The following is a 16,334-nucleotide window of genomic DNA, read 5'->3' on the forward strand; positions in this document are numbered from 1 at the left end:
TCTGCAAGACGTTCTCTCTACTCTGACCAAGTCATTTCTGGGCTGTGTGCCTCTGTTTCCCCATCTGATAAATGGGTGCAATAAATCCTACCTCGGAGGATTTAACGAGATAATATTAATACAAGGAAAGGGGTTGCTTAGCATACAATAGCAGGCACATTCGAAGCTCTAGCTAAGGGTTGGCCACTATTATTGTTGTTACTATTATTTTTAATCTTCTTAGTGTTTTTTGGTTTACAGGTTGCCAAGGGCTTGGTGGAGGCCGGGTGGAGTTAGGCTCTGGGACTATGGAGGAAACCAGAGTGTGGAAATAAATCAGTGTCCAGGGCTTCCCTGGTGGCGCAGTGGTCAAGAATCCGCCTGCCAATGCAGGGGACATGGGTTCGAGCCCTGTTCTGGGAAGATCCCACATGCCACGGAGCTACTGGGCCCATGCGCCACAACTACTGAGCCTGTACTCTAGAGCCTGCGAGCCACAACTACTGAGCCCAAATGCCACAATTACTGAAGCCCACGCGCCTAGAGCCCATGCTCCACAACAAGAGAAGCCACTGCAAAGAGAAGAAGCCCACGCACCGCAACGAAGAGTAGCTCCCGCTCGCCGCAACTAGAGAAAGCCCGCACACAGCAACAGAGACCCAACACAGCCAAAAATAAATTAAAAATAAAATTAATTAATTAAAAACAAAATCAGTGTCTAATCACTGGAGTCCACCAGCCAAGAAAGAGAACGTTCTCTGTCAAGACAGCGCAGATCAAAGGTGAAAGGGCTCTGATGGGCACAAGTCCAGTTTATACAACCACCAAAGGGGCTGGAACCGGCTCCTGGGCTGAAGAGCAGGGCCCGGCTCAGCCCAGCTTCCAGAAGGAGCTTTGGGCTGGTGGGTCTTTGAAGGCGATGGAGGGGTGGCGACGGGGCTGGGCGGGGGCTTCTGCGGGGGCCCCCTCGCCGCCCTGAGCAGCGTCCTCGTCAACCCGCCAGGCCAGCGCCAGCTGCAGGTCCAGCTCCTCCAGGTCCTCGCCCTCGGGGCTCTCGGGCAGCTCTCGGGGGGCATCCTCCTGGTCCGGCTTCGGGCCGAATGCCCAGTCTGAGGCAGGAGGTTGGTGAGGAGCATCCCCGGGCCCGGCCACCCTCTGCCCCCTCCCTGGTAAGGAGAGGCCCTCGGACACCCCCCATCAAGTGGCCCAGCACTAGCCCAAGCCAGGCTCATCAAGTGGGTAGCGGCTCACCGGCCAGGTCGTGGGCGAGGTCCTTGATGAGATGCCCGACAATGGCGTAGGCTACGGCCACCACCAGGAACGCAGCCAGCAGCAGGTACAGAGCGTACCTGGGGAGGCGGATGGTGTCCAGCGGCGGCGGGCGGTACTCCTCATAGAGTGGCGAGGCCGGGCTCCAGCCCTCCATCCCCTCCTCGACTGCCAGCGCTGGCATGGCAGCCACCTGGAGCAGGAGAGGCCCGGTGGTGACCCACTGGGCGGAAGTATTAAGGAGCTTTTGGGTAAGAGGATTTGGGGCTCCCCCACGGCCTCCATCTGCCTGGATGGATCACATTGCAAATCACTTCCGCCCACTGGCCCCCTCCCTCGCTCAGCTCCAGCCACGCCAGGTACTACCCTGCACGTCCATCCCCACCTCAGGGCCTTTGCACAGAATGCTCCCTCTTCTGGGAAAATCCCTGCTCTCGTGGAGCTGACGTTCAAGATGGAGAAATAGACTGAGAAATGCATAACCTTAGAGTAAATGATACATCGTGTTAGAAAGCAAAGAGTGGTTTGAGGGTACTGTGGGGGGAGACCATGGTCTAAGGGGTGGGACAGCTGGGAGGGAAGGTAAAGTTCACAACAGAGCAGCCAAGCCCATGTTCAGATGACATTTGAGCAGAGACCCAGAGGAGGAAGGAAACCGGCCATGGGAGTACCAAAGGCAAGAGCTTTCCAAGCAGAGGAAACATTCGGTGCAAAGGCCCTGGGGCAGGACCTTGCTGGGCTTGTTGGACGGGACCTGACTCAGGTGCTCACGGGCGCCCTCCGGTGGCTGCTGCGGGGAAGACAGGCTGTGGGGCGACGGTGGACCCGACTCAGGTGCTCACGGGCGCCCTCAGGTGGCTTCTCTGGGGAAGACAGACTGTGGGCTGAGGATGGGAGCCAGGGATGGGGAGGAGGGATTGAGCTGGTCCAGGTGGGCAATAATGTTGCTGGACCAGGTGGAGGCAGAGGCTTGGCGGGGGGGCAATGGGCAGAGCTGGGGTAGATTTTAAACTGATCAAACCCCAATGTTTGCAGGCTGAGCAACTGAAATGGAGTTTCCATTTCCTGTGGGAGGAGCCACTTTGGGAGGTAACATGAGGAATTCTAAGGACATGCTAAATTTGGGATGCCTCATCAATATCTAAGTAGAGATGTCGAAACTGGACCCCGAGTCAGGAGCTCAGAGGAGGCCCCGGGCTAGAGTCAGGACAGTGGGCGTCATTGGGACATAGATGGGGTTGGAGCCCCAAGAGTGGATGAGACCGCCCGGGCGGGGGTGTGGGTGGGGCCGGAGGACTCAGCCCTGGGCCAGTGAGGGAGCGGAACGGGGAGATGGAGGCGGGCCCGGAGGCGGAGTCCCTGAGAATTTCCCAGGAGCAGGGTGGCTGGCCGGGTCAGAGGCTGCTGAGAGGGGGAGGGCGCAGACTGGGATGTGACCACCATATTTGGACACTGGGCGGTCACCTGTGGGCAAGGACGGTTCTGGGGACAGGAGGGGCGGGGTTTGAGAGAGCTGCAAGTCATGGAGTCAGGAAGGGCTGTGGGTGGTGGTGGTTCATGTTTTTAAGAAATTACAGATTGAAGGGGGGAAAATGGCGGAGGGGGTGGTGGTGGGATGAATTGGGAGATTGGGATTGACATATATACACTAATATGTATAAAATAGATAACTGATAAGAACCTGCTGTATAAAAAATAAAATTAAATTAAAAAAAAAAAGAAAAAAAGAAATTACAGCCTGTCTATGCTGACGGGCAAAGAGGGAAAACTGGAGAAGGGAGAAAGGCTGAAGTGATGGCCGAGTTGGCGAGAGGGGCTGGGAGCCAGGGGATAAATGGGGGAGGGGGCCCGCAGCCAGCGCCCGAGGGTGACGTTGTGAGATAACAAGAGCTCTGTTTGGTCTTCGTCCTGGTTCCTGGCTTGGAGCTCCCAGGACCGTGTAATTTCCTGAGTGATGGGGGAGAGGTGAGCCTCCTTTGTGGTTCATAATCAGCCCCTTTCCACCACGCCTGCGTGTATGCTAATGAGGGCGGGGGCGTGGCAGCTTCGGGATGGGGGCTGGTGGCCAGGGGAACTGACCCTGGGATTAGTGGGATGGAACGTCCAGCCCCACCCCTCAGGGAGAGGAGAGGGGCTGGGGACTGAGCTTATTGCCAATGGCCAGTGATTTGCCAAATCATGCCCACGTGATGGAACCTCCATAAAAACCCTACAGGAAGGGGCTTGGAGAGCTTCCGAGCAGGTTAAAAGCATCCACCCCAAACTCCACGGGGACAGAAGCTCCTGTGTTTCCGACCTTTCAGACCTTGTGCCTCTTCATCTGGCTGTTCATTTGCCTCGTTTATGATAAACAGGTTAAGTAAAGTGCTCTCCTGATTCTGTGAGCCATTCTTGCAAATCATCAAATGTGAAGAGGGGGTGGGGGGAACCCCAATTCATAACCAGTCGGTCAGAAGTATGGGAGGTCCGGACTTGGGACCTGCATCTGAAGTGGGGGCAGTCCTGCAGGACTGAACCCTGAACCTGGAGGGTCTGCACTGATTCAGGGTAGATAGTGTCAGAACTGAATTGAATTGCAGGACGCCCAGCTGACATCCACGGAGAAACGGAGAATTGCTTGGTGTGGAAAATGCGTCACATGTAAAATTAGGTTCTCTTGTTAACACCCATTTTATAGAGCGGTAAATGGGCTGCTTGAGACTGCATGAGGAGGAAGTAAGGGAAGGAGGTAGGATGGGAACTCATAGCCCGGACTCTTAGTCATACCACTAAACCCCTTCCCCTATGCCCCCAATAGTAGGTGAGGATGAGGCTTAGAGAGGGCCAGGATGTAGGGCTGTTCCCCCTCAACCCCCTTGGGGGGGGGGGTCTGGCTGGGCAGATTTTACCCCTGGGAACTGATGTGAAACAGGGCCACAGGCTTGTGTCAGTCACACAGTGTCTGGGGCAGGGCAGATCCCAGAGCTGAGCTCTCCAAACGCCCTGGCCCCCCACACTTAGGATATGTTCCTTTAGAGCAGCTGACCCTCACCCCAGAGGCCCCCCAACACACTCTGAGAGTCATCGCTTGGCAAAAATAATTTAATAGTCCATTTGGGGAATGACCTGGGACCTGCTTGTCCCTCCCTGAACTCCAGCCCAGGCCACCCCACCCAGGGACCACCTGCCCACCCCAAGGACAGCTCTCTGATGCCCCCAGACCCTGCCCAAGCCCGACGGGGACGGGTTTGCCCACAGCACCTTTCCCTGCACTCCCTCATTCCTAGAGAAGCTGGGCCACAGCACCCCAACCCCCCAGAGCACAGCCCTGTCCCCGGACCCCCTAGATACCCCTCCCACACCAACACTGCAGCCCTGCACTCAGAGGGGCAGAGAAGAGACCTCAGCCTGGCCCCGGGGAGCCTGCAGTCCACTTGGGGGTTCAAGATGCGAAAGCAGCTGGGAGACAGGGAAGCGAGATGCAATTCATTCCAACACGGTTTATGGGCAGAGTCCTCGAGGGAGACAGCCGGGCGCGGCCCTAGGAGGGGGGTGGGTGCAGGTGCTCCAGCCCGTCCGCGTACTGGAAGGCCGACCCCGTCTCATACTCGTACATGTCCAGGGCCACCTCGCAGCTCTCCCGCACCACGCGCTCGGGGTCTGCCGCGTGGGCCCGCAGGGCGGCCAGGCAGGCAGGCCGGGCGATGGCCCCCAGGGCCTCCGCGCACTCGTGCCGTACCATGGGGTTCTCGGTGGGTCGCGCCAGGGCCTCCACCAACTGGGGCACGGCCGCCTCATGCTGCAGCTGGCCCAGGACGTAGCCGATCTCGTGGCGGAAGAGGGCACTGCCGCAGCGCAGGCCTGCGGGAGACAGAGTTGCGGGCTGGGGGCGCCATCGGGACAGGAGGGGACCTGGGGCGGGGCAGCCTGGGGACAGAAGTGTCCAAGAGGGGTGGAAAGGGTTCCCGTCTCGAGGACACCCCGCCCTGGCGCTCAGCGCTGCTCAGAGGGAGGACCCGGAGACACGGGGCAGGAGAAGCAGCGAGGGTCCAGCCAGGCACTGGGAACTCCGCCCTCCCTCCGGCCGGACCAGGCGTGGCCTCCTCCTTCCCAGGCCCAGGGTCCCTCCCGGCCTCTGCCTGGGCTTCTGTACTCTGCGTTGTCCTCACACCAGCCAGTGCTATTTGCAGGCATGTTGTGCATTTGTGCTTCTGGGTTGCTTCCCACACGACTCCACACACGATAGAGTCGTATCAGTGACACTGGGAGTCCCGGGCCTTTCACCCCACCACAGCCAGACAGGCCACACTTCTCCTGATGGGGACCCGCGGCCGGACCTGGGAGCGACCTGCCTGTGATCAGGTGCCACTTCTCAGGCAGAGCTGGTTTGAAGCAGGCCTGCCAGACTGTGCAGCCCCTGCTCCGAGCATTACCCAGGACAAACCCACCACCCACCCGCTCTGTGCTCCCACCCAGCATCCCCTGGGTGCCGGGTCATGGTGATGGCCGGGCATCTCCTCTGCCAGACAGGAAGCTCCAGGAGGGCAGAGGGGGCTCTGAGTGCTCTGTGGACCAGAAGCAGACCACCTCAGGCATGGGGGCGGTGCCAGGGGACCCCAGGATTCCCTGAGTCCCCCCCCCCTCCTTTTCAGGAGGGGGAACCACAGCCCCGCAGGCTTGCACAGGGCTCCCTGCAGAGCTGGGATGAAAATGACACAAGTAAATGATGACAGGGCCTCTGGGGAATTCCCTGGTGGGCCAGCGGTTAAGACTCTGCGCTTCCAATGCAGGGGGTGCAGGTTCGATCCCTAGTCGGGGAACTAAGATCCCGCATGCCTCGCGGCGTGGCCAAAAAAAATTTAAAAAACAAAAACAAAAACCAAAAAAACAGGGCCTCTGGGGATCAAATCCCAACTCTGCTGCTCCGACCACTGTGTGATCTTGGGCAAGTATCTCTGCCTCTCTGGGCCTAGGCTTCCTCCACAGAGAAGAGGGGGTAATAAGAGGAGTACCTGTCCCAGGATGCAAGTGCCCTGGGACGCTGGGCTGCCCCGTATGACAGATGTGGCCACTGGGCCTCCCCAAGGGGCCCCGACCCTGCCCCCCGGGGCCCCTCCTCACCCTCGGCCAGCGCCAGGGCAGCCTCCTCCCCGCCAGCGTCGCGCAGGGCGAACATGGCTCGGTATCGGTCGAAGAGCGGCCGGGCCTCATCCAGCAGCGCCCCCCGCAGCCGCCCCACGTCGCGCTCCTCGGCGGACGGGGCCGGATCCACGGAGCGGTAGGGCCCCTGAGCCACCGGCTCCCCGCTGTGCTGCTGCAGCCACTCCAGCCGCCGGACGGCCAGCTGGCACGTCTCTGCCACCTGCGGGGACAGCGGGGTGGATGTGCCGGGCCCTCCCCCAGCCCCCAGGGCTCCCGGTTTAGCAGGGGTGGAGCCAGCAGACACAGGACCAACTGATCCTTCCAGACTGGAGACAAACCAGCAGGGGCTGCTGTGATTAGAGAGTGACCAGGGGCAGAGGGCCAGGAGGGGCTAGCTCGAAGGTGACATCAGAACCAGGGAGAGAGACGTCAGGTGGAATCAGCCAGTGCAAAGGCCCCGAGGCAGGACGTGCCGGACCCCTCAGGGAAGAGACAACAACAGAGGTGACCTGAGGTGGCTGGGCCAGACTACTTGGGGCCTGCGGGCTTGGGATTTTGTCCTAAAGGTGATGACAAACCGTGAGTCTTTAGGCACAGAGTAGGTTAACAGATGATGGATAAACAAATGTGGTCCCTCCACACACGGGAACATCACTCAGCCAGGAAAAGGAGAGAAGCCCTGACACTCGCTACCACATGGATGGACCCTGAGAACACGATGCTCAGTGAGAGAAGCCAGACACAGAAGGACCCACGGTGTGTGATTCCATTGATGGGAAACGTCCAGAACAGGCAGATCCATAGACACAGAGAGTGGGTTCGTGGTTGTCAGGGGCCGGGGAGGGGGTGGGGAGTGACTGCTGATGGGGGTGGGGTTTCCTTTTGGGGGGGATGGAATGTTCTGGAATTAGATAGTGGTGATGGCTGTACAACTCTGTGGATGTACTAAAAACCACCCAAGTGTATATTTTCAAAGGGTGGATGTTATGGTATGTGACATATCTCAATAAAGATGTTATTTAAAGAAAAAAGAAGGAAGGAGGAAGGCAGCAGGGAGACCCTGGACGAGGCTGGGTGGCCCCGGGCGGCAGAGGTGGAGAAGTGGGTGGGTTGGGGGATCTCCCACAGGTGCAGGGACTGCCGGTGGGAGTCTGGGAGAGGGGAGAGGGGGACGGGGCCGGCCGACCAGGGCAGGTGTTACACGTGAATCAAGAGTTCAGCTTTGCCCAGTGGGGCAGTGGTCCTCTCTTGGCATCCCTGGGCCAGGTGGTTACCCTGGCAACCAGGCACAGGGTCTGAGGGGGTGTGGGGGAGGGGCTGCGTTACCTCGATGACAGGGTCGGTGGAGTACTGCTTCAGGATCTCCAGCACCTCTGGGTTCCCAATGGCCCCCAGGGCCTCCCCTGAGAAGAACGGGGCAGAGAGCTCATGTTGGTTGGCTGGAAAACGCCCTGAATGCCTTGGCAGGTGGAGAGGCGCTAACCAGCACCAACGCCTCCTCCGTGATCCCCCTCCCCATCGCTCTGCCTGTATCCTGCAGGCCGCTCCAGCCACTGAGGTTTGGAGCTGGAGCAGGTCCAGCCCTGAAGCTGTGCCAATTAGAGTCCCTTCCCCAGAAATCAGGCTTTGCTGGAACCAGACTCGGACCCCGCCCCGGCCCACACCCCCAGAGCTCATGCCCTAGAGGGGAGACACAGACAAGCGTGTCATTACAACTTGGGGACACGGGTGGCAAGGAGCCAAGAACAGCTGGCTGAGTCGAGCCCATCATGGGGAGCCCTGAAAACCTGGAGGAGGTTTTTAAGTTGCAGTGTGGGCAAGGAGGGTCAGCAGACCAGCACCATCCTGCCTCAGGGCCTTTGCAAAGGCTGCGCCCGCTACCTGGAGCACCTTTCCCCAGACATCTACCTAGATAACTCCCTTACCTCACTCGGGTCTTTTAATTGGTAACCACCAATTAAAAATGGCAACACCGGACTTCCCTTGTGGTCCATTGGTTAAGGCTCTGCGCGTCAAATGCAGGGGGTGCGGGTTCGATCCCTGGTCGGGGAACTAGGATCCCACATGCCCCGTGGTGAGGCCAAAAAAAAAAAAAGGCAACACCTCCAGCATCCCCATCCCGCCCCTTGCTTTATTTTCCTCCTTAGCACTTACATAAGTGTTTCCACCATAACACGATTGGGTGTTCTACAAAATCACACACTCAAACGAACAGCACTTATGGGACAAGAGAGGTTTGGGGTCGAACATTCTTTGTAAGGACAGCTCCAACAGTATCAGTGATTGCGATCTTGAGAGGTCCCCAGGGCAGCCTGGCATAGCTGGAGATTATCGTGCGGAGTATTAAAAAGGCCCAAAAACAATCAAATGGAAACAATGCGCCCTGCTGGCTATGAGCTCGCTAGATATATCAATACAAACGCAGCCTCGGCTGCACAGACCCGCCAGGGATGTTCCTATTCCATCTTGTTTGCCGTCTGAGTCCCTTGTGAGAACAGGGCCTGGCCCACAGCAGGCAGTCCATAAACATGTCCGGTGAATGAACTGAATGAGTGACCTCAGGGGTTGACCATCCATGGCCACCATCCAAAGACACCATATGTCTTTGTATGAGCGAAGAATGGTTTTTCCGTTTTTAAATGGTTTTTTAAAAATCAAAAGGGGACTTCCCTGGTGGTGCAGTGGTTAAGAATCTGCCTGCCAATGCAGGGGACACGGGTTCGATCCCTGGTCTGGGAAGATCCCACATGCCGCGGAGCAACTAAGCCCGTGAGCCATTTAAAAAAAAAAAAAGGAAAAAAAAAAAGTCAAAATCAAAAGGATCACATTTTATGACACATAAAAGTGATGTGAGATCCAAATCTCAGGGCCCATACAGTTGGACTGGCTGGTGGCCACACGCCCATCTGCTGACTGGGGTTCAGGGTGGCGCTTATGCTGCAGTGGCAGAGTTGAGACCCGGGACAGAGACCGTGGGAAGATATTTATCGCCCACCCCTTCCAGAGCCAGCCTGGTATAGCCCGCACCCTCACCCGCCGCTCACCTGCCTCGTGGCGCACCATGGGCTCCTGGCGGGTGTCACGCAGCACGGCCACCAGCACGGGGATGGCCCGCGAGTCCTGCATCTGGCCCAGGCAGTAGGCCAGCTCGTGCTTGAGCAGGGCCGAGTCGTCGCTGAAGGCCCGGCTGATCCAGGAGATGGCTGCTGGACCCCCGAGCCCGCGCAGTGTGAACAACGCCCGGAAGCGGGCCTGCAGGGGCTTCTGGGGGTCCACCAGCGTCTGCCCCACGCCCTCCACCTCCTGCTCCGTCACCATGGCGCCGCCGCTGGGCTTGGGCTAAACCAGGGGACTTGTGGGCTCGAGAACCTGTGGCAGAAAACCAAGAGGCCAGGTGAGAGGCGCCCTTCGCCGCTCGCTGACTTGTTCGTTTCAGAGTTAGGACCTCGGGGGTGGGGATGGTTTCCTAACTGCTGACCAGCCTGGGCATCTGGGTTCAAAGCCCGGCTCCGGCCCTGCCTACTTGCTGTGTGGCCTTCCCTAAGGTACTTTCCCTCTCTGAGCCTCTGGCCTATACGGTAAGTCCCCTACATACAAACGAGTTCCCGTTCCGAGAGCGCTTCTGTAAGTCCAATTTGTTCATAAGTCCAACAAAGTTAGCCTAGGTACCCAACTAACACAATCGGCTATAGAGTACTGTAATAGGTTTATAATACTTTTCACACAGATAATACATAAAAAAAACAAAAACAAAAAAATAAAGGAAATTGAGAAGTTTCTCTATCTCCTCCATCACTTTTCCACGCTTCTTTGGTATTATCGTCGACATCATTGGTACAGCAGATTTCACACGTTCCATGATCTTGTCCTTGTTCTTTAGAATTGTTCCGATGGCTGAACGATTCATGTTACAAGAACGAGTGACGTCTACCATCTTTTCGCCTGACCCCAGTCTCTCAATTATTTTCACTTTTGTTTCCATCGTTATTGCTTGGCGGTTCTTAGCAGTACCAGCTACATCACCGCTGCTTTTACACTTGCTTCCAGACATCCTGGGCTTGAAATAAAGATACTGTACTACTGTACTCTACACAATACTGTACAGTAAAGTACACAAAAGCACAACCACTTGTAGAGGATGCACACACGTGACAAGGTACGCCAGACACATGAACTAACTTACTGGACATGTGAACGCACGTCCACGTCTTTGAAAGTTCGCAACTTGAAGGTCTGTATGTAGGGGACTTACTGTCCACTGGCAATGACCTCTGCTGGTCTGCTCTCTACACAGCAGCCAGAGGGAATGTGGTAGCTGGTCCCCAAGATGACCCTCAATGACCCCCGCCTCCTAGTATCCGTGCCCTGTGTGGCCCCCTCCCACACCAAATAGGGCTGACCTGGGTGAATAACAGGATATGGGAGAAATGGCAGTGTGACTTCTGAGGGTCATAAGAAACACTGTGGCTTCCTCCTTGCTGGCTCTAGCGGAAGCCAGCAGCCATATTGTGAGGAGGCTCAACCAGCCGTATGTAGGGGCCCAATGGTGGGGAACGAGGCCTCCCACCAACAGCCAGGTGAGAGCAGTGGGTTGAGAGCAGCTTCTCCAGCCTTCAGATGATGCAGCCCCAGCCAGTGTCTGCACTGCAACATCACAAGAGATGAGAGCCACAACCACCTGGCTAAACCAGGCCCAGATCCCTGGCCCACAGAAACTGTGGGAAGTAGTGTTTACTATTCTTTAAAGCTACTAAGTATGGGGTAATTTGTTACAAAGCACAGGTAACTGATACAAGAATCCTTTCAGTATATAAACTTGGACCCTGTGACTCCCTCACAAAATCCTCCTATGGGCCTCAAGACTCCAAACTCCTTAACTGTCCCAATGGCCCTGCACGACCTGCCCCCATCACCTCCCCACTCTCCCCTCCTCCCTCTCTCCCCCTCACTCACTCTGCTCCACCAACCAGGCTTCCCCACTGTTCCTCCAACACACCAGGCACGGTCCTGCCCTGGGGCCTCTGCACGGGCTATTCTCGCCCTCAGGAACACTCTTCCCCAAATGCCCCCATGCTCACTTTCTCATTTCCTTGGGTCGCAAATGCCACCTCCTCGGGGAAGCCTTCCCTGATCCCGGTCTTGTTCTTATTTATCTTTCTTCGAAGCAATTACCACCACGAGATATCATATTTGATATTTCGGTTTAACTGCTTATGGTTGGTCTTAACCCTCGTATGAGAACTCTGAAGGCAGGGACTGAGTCTCTCTTAGTCACTGCTGTACTCCCAGCCCACAACTCCTCAGTAAGAACAATGACCATAATAATAACAGCAACTGACATTTACATAGGATGTGCTATGTGCCACACATCTCTTCTAAGCCCTTTACATTCCTGAACTCATTCCATCCTCGCCATAACCCTTTGAGACAAGCACCATGATTGTCACCGTTTTACTGGAGAGGACACACAAGCACAAAGAGGTGAATCACTTGCTTAGAAACCGCTGAAGAGTTATAAATCCAGGCAGCTGGGCTCCTGAGTCAAGCTCTAAACCACAAACGCCATGTTGAATAGATGGATTAAGATTAAAGGACACAGCTGAGGCTGGGCTCCATCCTCCAGACCAATGACATGCTTCGTGAACCTGACAAGCAGGCTGTAGCTCCCAGAGGTGTCAGTAGGGCTGAGCAGGTATAATGGGGGAAGTGCAGCTGCCTGCTCACAGGTGACCATCAAAGGAGATGACATGCAAAAGAGTGGTCATCAGAAACCACAGAAGCCAGGGGTGAGCAAGCTGGCAAGGCATTATGGACCATCGAGACCCAACTCTTTCTTCTACACAGATGAGCTGTGACCTGTCTGGGGTCACACAGCAAGTCAAGTGCAGACAGCGCCCAGGACTCCTGAATCCCGGTCTGTGCAGGGCCTCCCTCAAGACACAAAGGAGAGACACACACTATTTTGTTCACTGTTGTATCCCCAAGGCCAGCACAGTGTCTGTCGCTATGGCAGCAGGCACTCAATAAGTACTGTTGAATGAACTGAGCATCCACTGCCTGCCAGGCACGGTACTGAGTGGTTTATACACAGTATAAATCTGTATCATCTGTAAAATGGGCGTAAGGGGCACATGGACATCACAGAGTTGCTGTGAATGGAATGATGCTCATAGAGCACTTAGTACCCACTGCTGGTACTTAGTAGGCACTTGATAAACCAGAGCTCGTATTAAATATTTCCACAGGGAGGGCCTTCCCTGGTGGCGCAGTGGTTAAGAATCCGCCTGCCAATGCAGGGGACACGGGTTCGAGCCCTGGTCCGGGAAGATCCCACATGCCGCGGAGCAACTAAGTCTGTGCGCCACAACTACTGAGCCTGCTCTTTAGAGCCCGCGAGCCACAACTACTGAGCCCGCGTGCCACAACTACTGAAGCCCGCACGCCTAGAGCCTGTTCTCCTCAACGAGAAGCCTGCGCACCGCAACGAAGAGTAGCCCCCGCTCGCCGCAACTAGAGAAAGCCTGCGCGCAGCAACGAAGACCCAACGCAGCCAAAAATAAATAAATAAATTTATTTTAAGAAAAATCTCCACAGGGAGCCCAACACCCACCTCTATACGCAGGAAGCCAAGTAAGGGGGTACACCTGGAAGCCTGCTACTCATATTTTAGGCCCATTTTTCAGTGGGAAGGGGGACAGGGCTATGGACATGGGGTTGAGGGGATCAGTCCCCAACCAAGGCAGAATCTGGGAATCCGCTCACCCCTGCGAAGGTGTGTCTTAGAGACAGACACATAGAATTAGCAAGGGATGGAGTAAGAGACGTTCTGGATACTGGAAATCAGCCCCCTTGAGAATTCTCTAAACCAAGAATTCCCAACAAAAAGATCTCCGATAACTAGACGCGCCCCTCAGAGAGGGGTCGCCACGACACGGCATACCTCGGGGCTGCTCGCAGGATCCCCCAGCGACGACCAGCTCCCCAAAGCTCCTTGGAAGAGACTCCCAGGAACTGGGTGTCTCTAGCTCTGTTTATATGGATCCCCCAGTACTGGATCCCTCACAGGTTGGTTCTCCCAGAACCCCAATAAAGGCGTTGCCCAACATGGGACCCCCGCCCCACGTGCTGACTCTTTAGTGAAGAGATCCCCGGAGGCAGAGTCTCCAGTATTCGTGGGGAAGAGCTCGCCGGGACCTGTCAGAAGAAAACCCTTCAACACCCCCAGCCAAAGAATCCCAGAGCCGGGACCCACAACGAGGCGTCCTCCACGTTCCCCCCGCCGCCGGAACGCCCCAGCGAGCTCCCGGATCAGAGGACCTACCGGACCGGCCTGCACCCGCCGCTGCCACCACCCGCGACGCCCCTAAAGCGCTTTGGGGGCCGCCATCTTGACGCCCACGTGACAGGGCCGGACGGTACCAACGCAGCACCGAGGGGGAAATCTAGTCAAAGGCTCCGCAGCGTGAGGAGGCCCGGAAGCGCGAGTTAGCACTGGTGCCATAGCTCACCCTCACATATCAGGCGGAGTCTAAGGGAATTTCTCAGGGAAAGGGAAGGGCAACTTCCATCCTTTCCCTGCAAGAGATTTTCTCCGGCCTCCCCAGCCAGTACGACGAGTGGAAATGGTTTGTGCCGATTCAGCCCGGAGGTGGGGCCGGCTAGCGATAGAGCATGCGTAGCGTCCCTGGGGCGTGGTCAAGTTTCAGGGGCGCGGCCAATGGAGTCGCGTGGCTAGACGCGAGATTGGGAGGGATGAAAAAAAGGACTTGACTCAGTCGTTCGTTTATTCATTCATTTAACAAATAGTTTATGGGCGCTGAGGACAAGACGGCCTGCAGCCCTTACCCTTATCAACCTCACAGTCTGGTTGTCTGAAGGAGACAAACAGTAATAGGATAAGTAAAAATACATATTAGGTGGTGACAGGCTAAGGAGGAAAAAACAGTCACGTTGGTGCGTGTATGGGGTGGGCAGTTTTAGGAAGAACTTGGCTTTACTCTGACAAAATGAGAAACCACTGGAGTGTCGTAATCAGGGAAATGGCATGCCCTGACTGTTAACAGGATCATTCAGGCTGGTGAGTAGAACACAGGAGGGACGGTGAAGGGAGAGAGAAGTATTCAGATTCTGGATTAATTCTGAAGGTGGAGCAAACAGGATTTGTGGCTGGATTGGATATGGCATTTGGAAGAAAGAGTTCTGTTAAGGCTAAGTGCAAGGTTTTGACACGTAGGAGGGATGGAGCAACCATGAACCATTAGCCTCCCCATCCTAGACATCCAGGGTCCTGTTAACTCTACCTCTGAAATAGAGTCGTAATTCAGGCACTTTGCTCATCTACCGCCCCCATGAAGGTCCAAGCCACCACTGGCTGCCACCAGCCAGAGAAAAGAGAGCTCGTAAGCGATTGTGTCAAAAGAATATAGCGGTGCCTCCAAAAGTTAAACATAGAACTACCATAGGACCCAGCAATTCCACTCCTAGTTACACCCAAGAGAAATGAAAGCAGGGACTCAGATAATTGTACATCCATGTTCATCAAAGCATTATTCACAGTGGCCTCAGGCCCTGGTAACCTCTATTATATTTTCTGTCTCTGATTTTGACTACTCTAGGAAGCTTAGAAAGTGGGATCGAACAATATTTGTCCTTTTGTGTCTGGCTTATTTCACTGAGCATAGTTACCCTCAGGGTTCATCCACGCTGTAGCGTGAATCACAATTTCCTTCCTTTTTAATTTCCTTCCTATTGCATGAATGGACCACCTTTTGTTTATCTGTTCATCCATCAATGGACATTTGGATTGTCTCCACCTTTTGGCTATTTTAAATAATGCTGCTCTGAACATTGGTGTACAAGTACCTCTTTGATTCCCTATTTTCAAATCTTTTGGGCATATACCCAGGAGTGGAATTTCTGGATCATATGGTAGTTCTATGTTTCACTTTTTGAGGAACTGCTGAACTTTGTCCACAGCAGCTGCACCACTTTACATTCTCAGCAGCAACATTCAAGGATTCCAATTCCTCCACATTGTCACCAGCACTTGTTATTTTCTGTTTTGATAGTAGCCATCCTAATGGATGTGAAGTGTGTGACTTATTTGGAGATGCATAAAAAGTGAGATATATTGATGGATGGATAAAAGGATGGATAAATACATAATAGGGCAAATATAGTAAAATGTTCATTGGAGAAAGTGGACGGTGGGCATATGACAGTGCACTGTAAAATTCTTTCAACTTTTCTGTACATCTGAAAGTTTCCTCAATAAACTGTTGGAAAAATAGGTGGCAGGGAAAAGGAGAGCTACTTCTATTCTCAGTGTTTAAACATTTCAAAGTTAAACATTTGACAAGTGTCTTAACTTTTAAATGTGGAACCTTTGAGTCTGCAAATCCATTTTGAGGAATTTCGCTGACGCTAGTGTAAAGAAAAGTGAAAAAAGAAGTATTCATTGTAACATTATTTAAAATGGCAAAAAAGGGCTTCCCTGGTGGCTCAGTGGTTAAGAATCTGCCTGCCAATGCAGGGGACATGGGTTTGAGACCTACAAAAGGATGGGAAGATCTACCCACGTTGAATGAAAACTGGTCCAAGATGTACTTCCAAAAAGTGAAGAGAGCAAGGCACAGCATCAATAATGTGATCTCATTTACATAAATGGATTTAGATATGTAAATTACATATGGGTAAAATTTTTGAAAAATGGCCAACAATTTACCCAGAGTACTTACTTTAAATCTTATACCTCCCTGTGCTGCTTGAATTTTTTTTTACTGTACTATTTTATTTTGACATTTGTTAGGGATGTGACAGCAGCCCCTTCAGGGGCCTTCACAAGGTGGTCACTTTGATCAGCGGACAGAATTCGCCTGGCTACTCAGGGTCCTGTTCTCAGCCATCTCCTGCTTTCTGGCTCAGGCAGGAAGCATAAGGGGGTGAATCAAACATAAGGGGGGCCT

At 54.6% G+C, this 16,334-nt stretch overlaps 2 protein-coding genes across 3 annotated transcripts; both read right to left on the reverse strand.

Annotated features, from left to right (window-relative positions):
• Positions 1-849: 849 nt before the first annotated feature.
• Positions 850-1,432, reverse strand: SMIM44 (small integral membrane protein 44). Its single transcript, XM_057540477.1, has 2 exons — positions 1,231-1,432; positions 850-1,088 (listed from the first exon to the last, which is right to left on the reverse strand). Exons 1-2 carry the CDS (start codon positions 1,430-1,432, stop codon positions 850-852), a joined length of 441 nt encoding a protein of 146 aa, XP_057396460.1.
• A 2,881-nt stretch (positions 1,433-4,313) lies between these two features.
• Positions 4,314-14,005, reverse strand: DOHH (deoxyhypusine hydroxylase). 2 transcript variants are annotated; one of them, XM_007176545.2, is made up of 5 exons: positions 13,878-14,005; positions 9,414-9,738; positions 7,696-7,772; positions 6,349-6,589; positions 4,314-5,088 (listed from the first exon to the last, which is right to left on the reverse strand). In XM_007176545.2, exons 2-5 carry the CDS (start codon positions 9,685-9,687, stop codon positions 4,769-4,771), a joined length of 912 nt encoding a protein of 303 aa, XP_007176607.2. In that variant the 5' UTR covers positions 9,688-9,738; positions 13,878-14,005; the 3' UTR covers positions 4,314-4,768. The 2 variants fall into 2 exon arrangements, with proteins under 2 accessions (XP_007176607.2, XP_007176606.2); XM_007176544.2 differs by lacking the exon at positions 13,878-14,005 and adding an exon at positions 13,691-13,825.
• Between the last annotated feature and the right edge of the window lie 2,329 nt (positions 14,006-16,334).

The sequence above is a fragment of the Balaenoptera acutorostrata genome, chromosome 2 (genome assembly GCF_949987535.1).
Source record: "Balaenoptera acutorostrata chromosome 2, mBalAcu1.1, whole genome shotgun sequence".
Lineage (NCBI taxonomy): Eukaryota > Metazoa > Chordata > Mammalia > Artiodactyla > Balaenopteridae > Balaenoptera > Balaenoptera acutorostrata.

Coding starts and splice junctions, on each gene's coding strand:
- SMIM44 (XM_057540477.1), bottom strand. CDS start 1,432: ATGCCAGCGCTGGCAGTCGAGGAGGGGATGGAGGGCTGGAGCCCGGCC. Junction 1,089..1,230: donor CCTCGCCCACGACCTGGCCG/GTGAGCCGCTAC, acceptor CTCCTGCCTCAG/ACTGGGCATTCGGCCCGAAG.
- DOHH (XM_007176545.2), bottom strand. CDS start 9,687: ATGGTGACGGAGCAGGAGGTGGAGGGCGTGGGGCAGACGCTGGTGGAC. Junction 6,590..7,695: donor CCACCGACCCTGTCATCGAG/GTAACGCAGCCC, acceptor CTGTCCCCGCAG/GTGGCAGAGACGTGCCAGCT. Junction 5,089..6,348: donor TGCCCTGGCGCTGGCCGAGG/GTGAGGAGGGGC, acceptor TGTCTCCCGCAG/GCCTGCGCTGCGGCAGTGCC.